This window comes from Plasmodium gonderi, assembly GCF_002157705.1.
Source record: "Plasmodium gonderi DNA, contig: Chr08, whole genome shotgun sequence".
NCBI classification, from domain to species: Eukaryota; Apicomplexa; class Aconoidasida; order Haemosporida; family Plasmodiidae; genus Plasmodium; species Plasmodium gonderi.
Window position 1 is genome coordinate 1015344 of NW_021628933.1, and position 14882 is coordinate 1030225.

Genomic DNA, 14882 nt, shown 5'->3' on the forward strand with positions numbered 1-14882 from the left:
AAGGCACTTCAAAATTGTGAAAAATGCTTCAATGTTGGTAGGATGGAGAGAGACTTAATTAGAGGTAAATGCTCAGTGCATCTTATATCCTGCTGTAGAAATGTGCATAATTGTTTGCTAACAGAAGAACAAAGGGCTTCAAGCTTTGTAGATATGGATAACGATTGTATTAAATACATTTCCTCCATTTGATGTTGCAAGTGTGAATTTTTTTTTCCGTTTTCCACATTGTTTACTTGTTCATTTGTTCGAGGTTCCATTTTCATAATCTTCAAGGCAGTCTTATGTAGCTTTTTAGAATCCAATGAGAGCGAAACAAATTTTATGACTGTTAAGGCACATATTAAAGAAGACTCAAAATAATCAATAAAATTTGCAATTTTTCCTTCCTCTACTAAAATTAAATCAGATGATGGATCTTCCTTTATGAACTTGAGCATTTCAATCCAGTGTAACAAATTTTGATTCATCTTTAAATTTAATACAGTTTTAAAATGATTAACAAAGTTGTATTTATCATTCAATAGTTGTATTTTTTCACACTTTCTCATGATAAATTGTTTTGTGTTTCTATCATTCGGTGTATATCGACGTAATTCTGATGTGATCATATCTTTTTCATATGACTCATCCCCAGATGTTATTTCTTGACATGGTGCTGTTCTTCCATCCTCCTCATCACTACTTGAAACAAAATTCATATAATTCTCGTCAGATAATTTTTCTTCAGAGTCTAATGAATGACTTTTCTTATATTCCAGTAAGGAAGAATTCTTTTTAAGTTTCGTCTTAATCATCCCTTCTTCAAACACCAAGTCGTTCTTATTCTCCCTTATCACTTCATTACAATCGTGTTGCAATCCTTTTTGTAGAATCAGGAAAGCTTTCTCCTCTTTATCTCGATGCATTGGTCGTTTGTGATTGTTAACAAAATTGTTGTCTTCAATTTGGTCTCTTTTCGATTCGAGATCTCTATGCAATGCCACACCATAACCCCTTTCTGCTTCTTCACTATTTTCTCCTTTCTCTTCCACAGTTGCTTCTTCCTCCTGGTTTATGTAATGCTCATTTTTCGATACAGACATAAAAGTGTACGCATTTTGTTCCAAATCTGCATATCTTTGGTTCCATTTGTGTGACACCTTTTCGGCATTATTTCCTTTTGCAAATTTTCGTTTGTGTTCATTTTCCTTCTCAATGCTTGCACTATGATTGTTGAGAAAGATGCTATCATAGGAGTAGTTTAAAGTTTCTGATAGGGTATTCAAGAGAGAATTAGCTAAAGCAGGCGTGCCACTATTGGGGATGTTTCCTTCTGCGTTCATTTCGTTCATTTCATTCATTTTTTCCATTTTTTCCATTTTGTCCATTCTGTCCATTCTGTCCATTTCGCCCATTTCGCCCATTTCGCCCATTTCGCCCATTTTGTCATTTCCTCCCTTTCCGCTTTCAAATTTTTTCTTATGTACGTAATTTTTCAAGTCTCCAAATAGCACATGTTCTGCCCTAAATTTGGTACTTTTTATTTCATACTCTTTTATCATTTTCTCCACATCATCACTAATTTGAATTTTCGAGTTCCTTATTTTTTGATAAAAATATCTTCTACTGTTTAGAAGAATAATGTAGGCTCTGTATAAGCTATTAATATTTCTCAAGTCTAACTTCAAATGAGTGTAAAATATTTCGTACAATTTATTTTTTTCGTTTTTTATATGAATCAGGTTGTTACAATCTTCTACATTCGGGTTGAATTCACTCTCGTACAAATAATTATTTAATTGTGTAAATAAATTTTTTTTGTAAGACACCTTTGTGTCGATACATATGATAAGAGGAATAAATATTTCTACAAAAATGTTATAATAGTACATGTTGACTTTTTGTTTCTTTTTTTGTGATGAACTATCCTCTTTACTACCATCACTCTTATCGTTCGATTTATTTGAAACACTATCAGCTGAATGTCTTTTTTTGATATCATTCATTTTAAGTCTTTTTTCTCTTCTCTCCTGTGTCTCCCTAGAAGTAGTATCATTGGAGTAATTCATCTGAACAGGAGTTGTTTTGTTCATACATAAATTTTGTTCTTCTTTCTTTTTCATCTTAGATTCTGTAAAACATTTACTGGGATAATTATTTACAAGTCTGTTCCTACTCATCTGTCCTTTGACACTCCCAGTTTTCTTATTCTCACTGGGGATGCGTGCAAAGTAGTATGCTTCATCATTTTCCAATGATATTATTTTATTTTCCTTACTTATATTTGCATCTTTGAAATATTCTTTCTGTATGACAATGCAATTGTCTGTTTCTGTGTCTGCCTCTGCATCTGCATCTGCATCTGCCTGTGTATCTGCCTCTGCCCCTACCTCTGCGTCTAATCTACTTGGTAGAAACATTTTTCGGTCAAAATATGCTAACGCTTGATTGACATGTTCAGAGAATTTAAATCTTAGGAGTTCTTTTAGAGCTTCCCAAACTTTGGTTGATAAGTTTCTTCTTTTATCTGCAAGATGGATAATCAGATAAGTGAGAATTTCGTATATGTGTTTCTTGAGTAATTTTTCCACTTTTATTGATTTTTCATGTGTGAGACGAATCCCTTGGATCCTTTTCTTTGATTGTTCCATATAGCATGTCTTAAAAATCTCGGTGAGGATTCCACAAATGTACGCCTTCTCAGATGCATGAGTACTATTCAGATAAGTAAGAACTACTGCAGGTTCTGTTAAAATTTTTACATAAGATGCACATCGGTGGGAAGGCCATTTGTCATTTTCATATTTGCAAGCTTCTTTGAAAGCATTCAATGTTTCCTTAAGGATACTTTTATCATTATTTCCTAGGTTCATAAAAAGAGAATTAAGAATATGTAAAGCATATTTTTCTTTGATTAGAACAGGGAACGGTTCTAATCCTGTTTCGATTTGATATTTCATGATATTCTTAAAAATGATGAATAAATTCTTGAAACATAGATGTAAATATTTTGTAATCAAATCGTTTTTGTAAGCACAGCCGATATAACATAAGGCTTTAATTGTGGATTCAATTAATTTTAAATTTTCTGTCTCTATATGCATGCATAATAACAGTTGTGACAATATCAATATGGATATAATTACATAATTTAAGTTATCATTCTTGATAAACATTTCTACAAAATTGAACACCTTGCGGAACTCCCCTCGGTTGCCACTTCGACTGATATTGCTTAAAAAAATGAATATCAACTTCATTAGTCCATTCTCAAATGAGTGCTTGTAGTATAGGAACTTTTCCACCTTACTCTCTTCAAGGTTATTTAAAATTCTTTTTTTATTATTCAATTTTAGCATCTCTTTCATGATGTTGAAACAGTTTAATGTATTATTTACACTTATGTTGTATGTATAGTTCTTGTAAATTTTTTGGTTGAATTCTTTTCCTGATATTTTTTTTACATCCCTAGTATGGAGTATGCTATTTTTTTTGGTAAAAAATGGGGATCCATTGATCATATTTGTAAAAGTATCTAAATCGTTTATCTTTTTTTTATTTTCTCTTCGATTTATTTTCCAATTTACACAATCATCGTTACTCTCTTTATGAGTGTAACTTGTGTTGAAATGGTTTTCCTCCTTTTTAAATATACTAATAAAACGTGCACTTGAACCATTCTTTGTGTCAATTTTATTTATACGTCTATTCATATCAGACAAGCTGGATCTGGTTCCTTCCTCTTTTTGCTTAACCATTTTGAGAAAATGAAAATCAGTGCATTTTTCCTGTTTCTCTTTCAATTTTACATCGTGTTCATTATCTGAACATAATGGACTATATAACAGCATTTGTTGTTGTGCCATAGGATTGATGGTCTTATCCTTAGTCTTAACCTTAGTCTTAACCTTAGTGTGATTATATTCATGTTCGCTTCTATTTCCATTTATGCACTGAAATTCGTTTTTCCTATTCACCTGGGTAGTCACTGCTCCATTCACATGAGCTAATTGTTTTACCCCTAAGACATAGAAGATGATTATGAAAAGTTCTGTAAAGTATGTCTTTACGTAGTGCCTTAGGTATGAATTTCGAAACTTGAAGAAATGGAAAATCAAGGATAGTATATTACTAAAGTTGTTATTAACTTTGATTGTGTTCATATTATTTATTATGTAAAATAAATAGTCTAATGCCTTATGTAACAAGGTTTCATTATTACATATCATGTAGATGAAGTAGATGTGTTCATAGCTATATTTAGATTGCAGTGTACATAATTTGCTTATAATTACATAGAAATATTTTCTACAAAAGAGTAAAATTATATGCAATGATCTTTCTAAAATATTTGGATTCTTGATTTTTTTCTCTTTTTTTTTGTACATGTTACAATATGTAACTAGTGTGCTATTTGGTTTTATTGTGCTCCTACAATGTGCAATATTATCTTCCCCTTCTACACCATTTAAAATGTTCAATTTTGTATAATAGTGCAACTCATTGAGAATTCTACTCATAATTATGTCAATATCTTCGTTATTAATTTGTTCAGTCCATGTAAAATACATAAGCAAATTTAGACCATTCATTGCAACCCTTTTGTTTCTATTGTGAATACAATTAATGAGATAATTTACGTATGATTTTTTTTCTTTCTCTGAAAAAGTTTCACTAATTATATTATTTATAATTTTGAACAAGTTTACTTCCTTTTTTTTCCTGTTTAACAACATGCATAGCCTTTTAATAAACCATTTCTGATATTTCTCTCTGTTTATTTCTTCTATTTTGTTTCTTACCCGTTTGTAAAATTCGTTGTACCGTTCTATATTGTACATGTTATATCTAACATTTTTGTAATTAAACTTTCTGGAAATGTTAGGAGCAGGTTGTCTTCTACTATGGAACGTTCGCCCTTTCTTCATCATTTCTATATCTTCATGTGTTAATTCTTCCAGTTTAGTACCTTTCCTTTCTGATCCGTTACTACCCGTTTCATCACTGTACCTGGTTTTCTCGTTTATTGCCTCTTCATCTTTAAACGTTTCTTCAATCATATTTTCATCCTTATTTCGGATGTAATGTTTCAATTGGTTTGTCTTGTCATCTACCATTATATTCTGTATATCCTTACTGGTTATGTTCTGCTTTACTTTATGTTTCATTTGAAGCTCATTCTTCCTGATCTCTTTGCGTGCTTTCTGACCAGAATTGGGAAGACTCATCATGACCCCTGATAATACATTCAAAATCATTTCTATTCGATTAAAAAAAAAATAAATGAAGTGTGATTTTGGCAATACTTTTTTGTTTTCCAATTTTCCTATTATTGCACAAACAGAGCATATGCTCATATAGCTTATTATTTTTTCATTGTCCTTAATGTAAGGAATTAAGAGACCTATACATTCGCAGACATAATTTCGTTCCGTTTTAACCCACTTTTTCTTTTCTTCGTTAAGTCCATTCCTGGTTTCCTCTCTATTTTTCTCTCTTCCTGAATTGACACATGGACATTTGTCATCTGATTCAGGTTCATATATGAAACTACAATCGAACCACCCATTGTCGCTACTTTTATATTTTCTTAAATTTCTTCGCTCACCAATTTGATCACTTAGAACGAGTTCCTCATTGTTCACGTAACTCATCTCATTGTCTTCATTTATTGTGTCGTTTAGTGCATTATCTTCTGCGTTACTGAAGCTGTCAAGGTAATGTTCACTTGAATCTTTCCTCTGTTCCAGGTTCGTGTGATCGGCATTTTCTTCACAGCACTTTCTATGGGAATCCCTCTCACCTGAGAACTCTCCATGGAAATCCCTCTCATTAGAGCACTCCCCATGGCAATCCCTCTCACCAGAGTACTCACCATGTCTATCCTTCTTCACATCGAAAAATTTCCCATGTGAAAAATTCACACTGGGAGAAAAAATTAAATTAAAATATTTTTCAAAATTGGATGAATTACACGATGACATAGTCTTCACATGATGATCTTTCCTCTCTGTTATGCTGTTCATATGCAGTTCTCCGTTTTTACTTCCTTCTTCTTTAGACATCTCCATGTCTAGTGAATCTCTATAATGGTGAATATCTTCTCCTGATTTATACTTTCCCTTTTTCATACGCTTCTGAGGAAACGAATTTTGGTATGCATCCTTGTCAAAGGGTTTCTTTTCAGCATCTTTATCCTCTTCAGATTTACAGGAAATGGTAGAATTTATTATTATTTCAGTTAGTATGCGAAACGCAATGAATTTAATTTCTCCTATATTGGTTAGCACACACGTGTCGTGTATATACTTGATTATCTTCATCTGAAATGGAAAGAATTTAATTTCTAAAACTGCCTTAACTATGATAGAAGTGATTAGATTTATGGAAGACAAAGCCAAATCTTGATACTTGCTTAGATTGAGAAATATTTTGTTCTTTCCATGGAGGAGTTTCATGTCGTGTTGGCTGATTTTTCCAAACATTTGATTCTTCATTTTTTTGTGCACTTTTCTGTACTTTTTCATGGTATGCTTTTTTTTCTCTTCTCCCTTGGTTACACCCAAGACGAGATTTCTATAAACATTTCTACATTTTGCATCTTCATTATTTGAATAGATTGTATCATTTGCTCCATGTGCTTTAATTTCCCTGTCTATGTGAACAAACTTGTCACTACCTTCACACGAATTTGGTTTCATTAGCAATGATTCCAATTTGGCACTTGCATCTATTTTCTTATCATGAACATTTTGTTGAAATTTATCATCACTTTCATGTTCCTTCTGCTTCTCCTCATTTTGTTTTATTTTTTCGACGTGTCGTTGTTTTTCATTTTTTGGGTTAAACTGAATAGATTTTTTAGCAAATTTTTTTTTATTTTTTTTTTTCCCCTCCATTTGTTTTCTCAACACGTTTTCATTTTTATATGAACGGGATAATTGAACCACTTTTTGCATTTCACTCTGTTCGTTACTCCTGCTGATTTTATGGGAGTCCAAATTGGCACTACTACATTTCTGTGTTGCATCATCTACGCTTTCAGATACTTGCCATTTCTCAGGGTACTTGTGATACATTTGTTTTTTTTCATTATGCACAATTTTTAGAAATAAATTTATTAGAACATTTACAATGATAAAAACTAGCTGGAAATGTATGGGTTCTTTTATGAAAAGGCAATAGTATATGCTCTTCAAGGCATTTTGCAAATTTATGTAGACATCCGTTTGAATGTCGAGTTTTATATCATGTGAGAATGTTTCTGTTGCTTTTACATAATTTGAATTTGAATGATACTTCTTTTCCTCAGTTTTTGTGCTCCTTTCTTTTTTCTCTTGCGAAAAATGATCATTATAAATTACTTTATTTGATGCTGAACCTCCTGAAATTTGCCCACATTCATGGTTCATCATTTTCTCCCATTTGTTAATTTCCTTAATATATAATTCTTCATACTCTGTGTTGACAATATTTGAAAAGTTGTTCTTATTCGATTCTTCACTGAGTCCTTTTTTTATATCTTCCTTAATGCTATACTCACTTTTATTAAAAATTATATTATTTGTGTATTTAAAATATATAGCAAATTTTTCTACCCCTTTGAATGTGAAGCTACTCATGGGAAGTGTTAGTTCCTCAAAATTTGCTATATAATGAAGAGATGAATAAATTATTATATGCTTGTACATGTAAAGACAGGAATAGAAAGGAACTTCGCTTACCTTTTCATTCAAGTAATATTCACACACGTCTTTTATACCATACTGATGATTTTTCACATCTAGTAGACTTATAGGAGAATCTGAGAGGAGATCACAAACGTTTTGTAATACACAATTTTTCCATTTCATTTGTTCACGCTGTAGTGTTTTTTTTTTTCTACAGCATATTTTAATATGCATCAGCTTCTTCGATATACTTTTCATCGCTTTCAGTAAATTTTCTTGTATTGTTTTTTCCTTCTCCTGGTATAGTGAACATATAACAGGATCCACTAAAAGCTGAAACGTGAGAAGACTGGTTTTTTCCTGAGGTAAGGATTTGCATAGATCTTTGTTGTTCATCTCTTGGATTCCTTTGTTTCTTCCATTTGTAACACTTTCCATATTTACACTGTCCGTGGAAGTGTTGACGTGTTCTTCTGTAGCCCAGAAAAATTGTGTATTGTTCATTTTTAAAAATGGTGAGATGTTGAGAGAAGAAGAAGAAGAATCTTGTTCCACCTTTTCTACGTTTGTGATAATATGGTTCCTGAGTTGCATGTTCATGTTTATCTCTTGCTTGTATCTAACTTCAATATATTTCTGTTTATTGACAAGTATCTTGTTTAGAATTTGTTCCTCATTTTCCACTGCTTCGTTTTGCTCGAAAATGGAATTTAAAAAATCGATGTTATATTTGACTACAGGTATATAAACATGCTTCACATAAATGTTGAATATCTTATCATCTACATAAACTTGATTAATGTTGTATAGATCTCGAAATTTGGACGCAGGGATTTTTTTAATACACATTCCTGTAGTTAATATTAAGGTATTTCTTATATTTTCTGCATTAATAACATTATTTGATTTTCCAAAAATTGAAAATGCACTACTTTTTCTGTTTGCTTTATCTGAATGGTAGATATTATTCAATAAGATAAGAATTCGAAATAGATTCTTTTTATGTAGTATACTCTCTATATAATAAGCTGTAATATCTTGATGGAAACATTTGCATAATGAGAAATTTATATCATTTTGTAGAATAAACGATCCTAGTGCACCTTCTAATAATTCGTAAGCCTTTCTTACAACTTCATTGTTTCTGTAAAGTTGTCTTTTCAATTCTTCTCCATGGTTCTTTAAAATTGTTGCACATTTTCTATCTTGTTTTTTCCCCTTCTTTTCTATTTCTATCTTCTCAGATTTGATGTAATTTTCACTGCATTTTTTGGAGGTACACTCCTGCTGATGAAGCTTCCATTTTAGGAGTAATCCTCCGTTTAGTTCATCCAACTGGAGAATGTTAGATCGATATACAGATTGGTATTCATTGAGATAATGTAAAAATTGGTTAATATATTTTTGTCTTGAAATATCACTATTATACGTGTTGGATAGTAGCATAAAGTTGTTAAAGTCTAGCTGATTTTCATTACTCTTTTTTGCATATAAGAAACCATCACGCATTATTTGAATACACTCAATGCAATTTTTCATGTATGATGTAGTGCATTTTTCTGTATACAAATTAAAAAAATGGTTTTTATATATACTTGAGAAATTCATATAAAGAGTTAGGAACATGTTTTCCTCTTCATTTATTATTACTTCTTCATTCAGATTGAAAAAAACAGTAATTAATTTATTTGCAAATTTCCCATTAAACTTTTTTACAACAACACATAGTATGTTAACAATACATTGAAAGAAAAAGGTGTTTTCAAATTCACTGTTACTTTTAATAATTCTTATCAATTCAATAAGTGTATAAAAATATGTTACTATGTAGCTATGATAGTTGTAAATTTTGTCTATTTCTATTTTTATGTAAGTACTGAAAAATCTTTGCATCAGCCTAAGAATTTGTGTAAAATCATAATCCATGGATTCTACTTTAGTGTGAAGTGCTTCCTCACTGTCACTCTGCGTGTTCTTATTTCCTATAAGACTAGTCATATCAATACTGAATGGTGTACTAATCTGAGCAGTGTTTATCAGTGTGTGATTCCATTCTTCATCTCTATGCAATGTGTATATTTCAATTTTCTTGAAATCTATATTAAAGAAATGCTTAATAATGGTGGTTATTTTTTTCCGTTGTTTTTTATGGTACCCAGATGGATATGTCTTCAAGAAAACATTTAATAACTTTTTACTAATCCTTTTTGCTATCTCCATGTAGCACATTTTTATTAAAGATTTGTAATAAAGTGCCATTTTAAACTTTGCATTATTTCGTTTATGCATATTGTTTGTACCCTTTCTTCTTTTTATGCATCTGGCAAGTTTTCTTATGTGCATTAGAATTTTCCTACTATACAATTTTTCCGTTAGCAGAGATGAGGAACATTGGAGATGTTTTTCCCTTTCCTTCGAAGTTATACATTTTTCACTTAATTTGATAAAATTGAGAAGTAATTCAAAGTATGTAAAATTCTGAACAGATGTCAATGCTTTCCCTTGAGTGAAACATCTCAGTATAGAAATAAGTTGCAAACTAAGAAATGAAACAACAAAGTTTGGGTGCATGCAGTATGTAAATAAGACCAACATAATAGTGCTCATATTAGGTAAGGCTAAGTAATTATAATGTATTTTTGAATGAATCCTTAAATTTTTCTTCACCATATGATTATAAAGTAATATGCACATAATGTTCAATGACTTTAAAATGATTACTATAATTTTGTAACTATTTTTGATATCTATCAAAAATTCAAACAATAATGGGTATAATATTCTTGGTGAATATAAACAAAAGTTATACTCAAATGCTAGTGATATTAATTTCTTTATATAAGGAACAGATGGATACATAAAAATAAAATAATTCCAATGCGTGTCATAAAATATCCTATTGTTATCAAATCCATTTTTTAAAACTTCATTATGTGTGTCATTTATGTCTACAACTGTGCCATTTTCATCAACACAAAATCCGTATTTTTTATTCTTCGTTTTAAAATGTGTCTCGTCAGTGAAGAGAATATTTATCATGAAATGAAAAATTTTTATTACATGTTTATTTGGTATCAATAACCATGTTTTAATCTCATTTTCCTGATATTTCATCGTGTTTATATCTGTATCTCCTTGTTTGTAATTTTCTGAAAATTTTTCCCGAAATTGGGCATTGGAAAAATTAAGCCCCTTTGAATCATTACCATTACTATTCAATCTATTTCTATTTACATTCCTTTTAGAATCGATGCAGAGTGTTTCATTTCCTTTCTCTTTACACATCTGAATGGAAATTGCATTAAGATCAACTTCTTTTCTTCCATCCTTATTGTTCCTTCGATGGGTGGAGCAACTTTCATTTATTGATTCTTTTCCAAAGTTGTCTGTTTTTCCAAGTGATGAATCTTCCTGTCGAATATACAAATCGCAGAGAGGGCTACTTATCGGAGGAAGTAACCCCAATATGACACTAGCATTGTAGGAAAAGTGTTCAAAATAGTGATAGTATGACAAAATTAAATTAATTTCTAGTATCATATAGATAATACTCAAATCGTTATTAAATTTATCACATAAATTTGCCACAATTTGGATGATAAATTCAACATTATTAGTATTATTTTTATTTTTATCATTTATAAATTTGTTTAATCGTTTGAAACATTTTTTATAATCATTATTTCTTTTCTTTATATTTTGATTAGACAAATGGATAATGTTACCATTGTTCAGATCCCCTGATGTTAGGAGAATATACTGCTTCAGCAGAATTAGGGATACAAGAATTTCTATTTTTACATTGGATTTGAATTTTTCTTTCAGAAAATTAAATACGCAATAGTTTGTATACACACATGATATGAAAATGTTAAATATTTCAATAGTTTCGATAAATATGGAAACATAAGAATTAGAGGTTATATATTTCACAACTCCTTTGGCATTATTAATTGTGTAATTTTGGTTGATCAGTATGTATAGGATAGAATACGCCACCTTCACTATATGATTTGCAAATGCAACTATCAAATGTATCTTGTATAAAGAATTTTGTAGGATCATTCTGAAGCTACTAATCACTTTGTGCTCCGGTAACCCTTTTATGTTACTATAATTTATGTATACTTGTGCATCATTGTTATAAATAGAAGAAATGTCATACGCACTTGCATTGTTAATAATCGAATTGAAAAACAGAAAAAAATAATATATATATATTTCTATCGTCTTTTTTGTCATTTCTTCATTATTTACATATAGAAGCAGTTTTGATATGATATAAAGGATCTTTCCATAATTTTCGTTATTATATTTCATATTAGGAATTATGTTAAAATATAAATCCAACATTTTTGTGCACACATCTTTTACCTCTTTTGTTTTTTTTATTTCCTTCTCATTTGTTGTATTTTCGGTTAGTCTTGGATTATTCCCCTCTTTCAGCATTTCCTGATTGGAGTTCTCTCTTCTTCTTGCAATGAAGGTTTTTCTTCCATTTGAATGAATCACCTCATGTTCTCTTTTTGCAGAATTCTCATTTGGGTAGATCACCTCATGTTCTCTTTTTGCAGAATTCTCATTTGGGTAGATCACCTCATGTTCTCTTTTTGCAGAATTCTCATTTGGGTGAATCACCTCATGTTCTGTTGTTGGAGAATTCTCACATGTTTTTTTCCCTTCGTAGAAAGGAGGAGGGGACCTGCATCCAGTAGTATCATCGCTACAAACTTCCTGCAACTCATTCGTCTCTTCTTTCGAATTCATAGCAGTGTAAAAATTTTCTGATAATGTGGAATTATTGAATCCATTTTGATAATCATGTGGACTTGACTCAGCTTGATTTTCATTAGTATTTGTAGAATCACTTGCATCTTTGGAGATATTATTGTCACTTCTCTTCTGTTCGAGTTTTTTCTTCTCAGGAAATGCAGAACTCATGTTGCATTGGATCATATCATTTTGGGCGTCATAGAAAATGTCATACTGTGATCTATTTTCAATTTGGTGTAGACATTTGTCTGTCATAGCTCCTATCATTTCTTTCTTATCCTGTGTTTGACATAACTTCACTTTTTTAATATCATCATTAAAGACATGGATGTCATTATTTTTACTTAGAATATTCGAATTCAGTGATGATTCCCTAGTGTACGTTGTGCAGGTATCTTCACTAGTATTTTCGAGAGACAAATGAATTACATCATTTTCAATATATACATTCGTGTGTTGCTTATTTGATGAAATAAAATTTTTTTTTTTATATTTTGTGTTCATATGGACTATTGTATACAAAACTGATGGAAATTGAATTTCATAAAAAATTTTGAAAAAAATTTTATATATCATATCCATATGTCTATTGCTATGATCCAAAGAAAGGATGATTTTAAAAAATTCTGGGAGAATGCTTTTAGTGAGGTGAGGTATTTCTGTGAATATGTCGATGTAAAGTTCGAGGTATGTGTACAGGCTTGGGTTTCCACTGCTGCCAATGCAACTCGTGTTGCTCCTCCTTCTCGTGTGGTTGCCACATCCAGTGTTGCTGCTCCTTCCTGTATTGACATTCTTAACATGGTTATTGATTCCATTTGGGGACTGGATTAATACCAATTCTGATGCGCTGTTTGCATATTCTGGGTTGGAGGTGGTAGCATTCAGGTGGTAATTCAGCTTGTCTACTATTTTCTTCTTTAAATAGACATCTTCCTTAATGACGCATAGAATTAGTAGATTGGTCATTATGTAGTGTCGTTCATCATTCCGCTTAATGTATAGAATTTCGTTCAAGAGGAAGTTTATTATATTTCTAATGATGTTGCTTATTTCAGATATCTTTTCTGTGTTTTGTATGTTGTACATACTTTTTCCGAAGTTACAATTATCACTTTGTTGATTTTTGTTCTTTTTGAATTTGTTGAAATTGTTTTTTTCTTCTATTACAGTGGCTTTATACTCTTCTTTTTTTAAGCATGTTAATGTTGAAATTTTATCATCATAGAAGATGTTTCTCTTATTTTTTCTTTTCTCCTTTGTGTCTATACCTCTTTTCCTAATACTACTGCATATGGGATCACAAGAATCCGTTTCATTTACCCTATTTTTGAGTTCCAATTGACAATTTTTTCCTTGAGAAAACTGATGTTTATACAGATAACAGTACTCATCACCATCAAAAAAAGAATACTTTAAAATGTTATCAAATATGTATATATCTTTAAATTTGTAATTTTTTCCATTTTGTGCTGTTAATTTTGCTCCTTTCTTTATTACATCTCTTTTTATATAATCTAAATATTTATCAACCGTGTTACTAAATTGGTTAAAAATACAATAATGTACAAGGTCATATATCAAGTAAAGCAACAATTTCTGATTTTCGTGGCTTACTTTTTGTATTTGTAAAAAAGAAAATACGTAATTTAAAATTTCACATTTGTGATACATAACATATATTTTAAGAGTGTTCACTATTTCCCAATTTAATTGTTTTTCATTATCTAAGCAGTTTAAGAGTATGAAAATAATTTCCTCCAACTCAAAATTTTTAATGTTTATCTTTTTTTTCATTATTCTGGAGTAATGTCACTAGGGGAGAGGGAGAAGTAAAGGAGAGACATACAATTCGTGAACTGGCAAAATTTGTCGAACATAAAAAAAAAAAAAAAAAAAAAAAAAAAAATTTCGCTAATTCGACAGATTATTATTTACTGTATACATTTATCCATATAGACATGTCCTTACACACATATCATCACTTTCACAATTATGCCCCATGACTGTGTATATGTGTGTGTGCGCTCTTATTTGGTGCAGGACAGGTGTAAAAAGAAATTTCAAGGGGAAAAATTCAGCTTTTCCGTTCCTTACAAAAAATGGGACAAGCAACAAGGTAAACAAAAAAAAAAAAAAATATATACATTTATGTATATGTGTATATGTGCATGTATATGCAACATGAACCCTGCACAACAATGGGCAAAAGAGAAATATTTGTGGATTTATTGCTCTATGTGCACAAAGTGTTCCAATCTGCATTAGTGTATGTATGATTGTGTGTATGTGTGCGTGATGCACTAGTCGTTGTGGAAGTACTATCCGTGCTAATTTGGTTTACAGGCATATGAAGAGTAATTCGTATGCATGTGAAAAATTTTGGAATATTTAAAAATGATCCTACTAAAGGGATATATGCTCATCAATTGTTTGTCCTTTGATATTTTACCCATA

General features: G+C 30.7%; 1 protein-coding gene across 1 annotated transcript; it reads right to left on the minus strand.

Moving 5' to 3' along the window:
• Nucleotides 1–8: 8 nt before the first annotated feature.
• On the minus strand, nucleotides 9–14222 carry PGO_082040 (hypothetical protein, conserved; the record flags this gene model as incomplete). Its single annotated transcript, XM_028687426.1, has 1 exon — nucleotides 9–14222. One exon carries the CDS (start codon nucleotides 14220–14222, stop codon nucleotides 9–11), a length of 14214 nt encoding a protein of 4737 aa, XP_028543227.1.
• Between the last annotated feature and the right edge of the window lie 660 nt (nucleotides 14223–14882).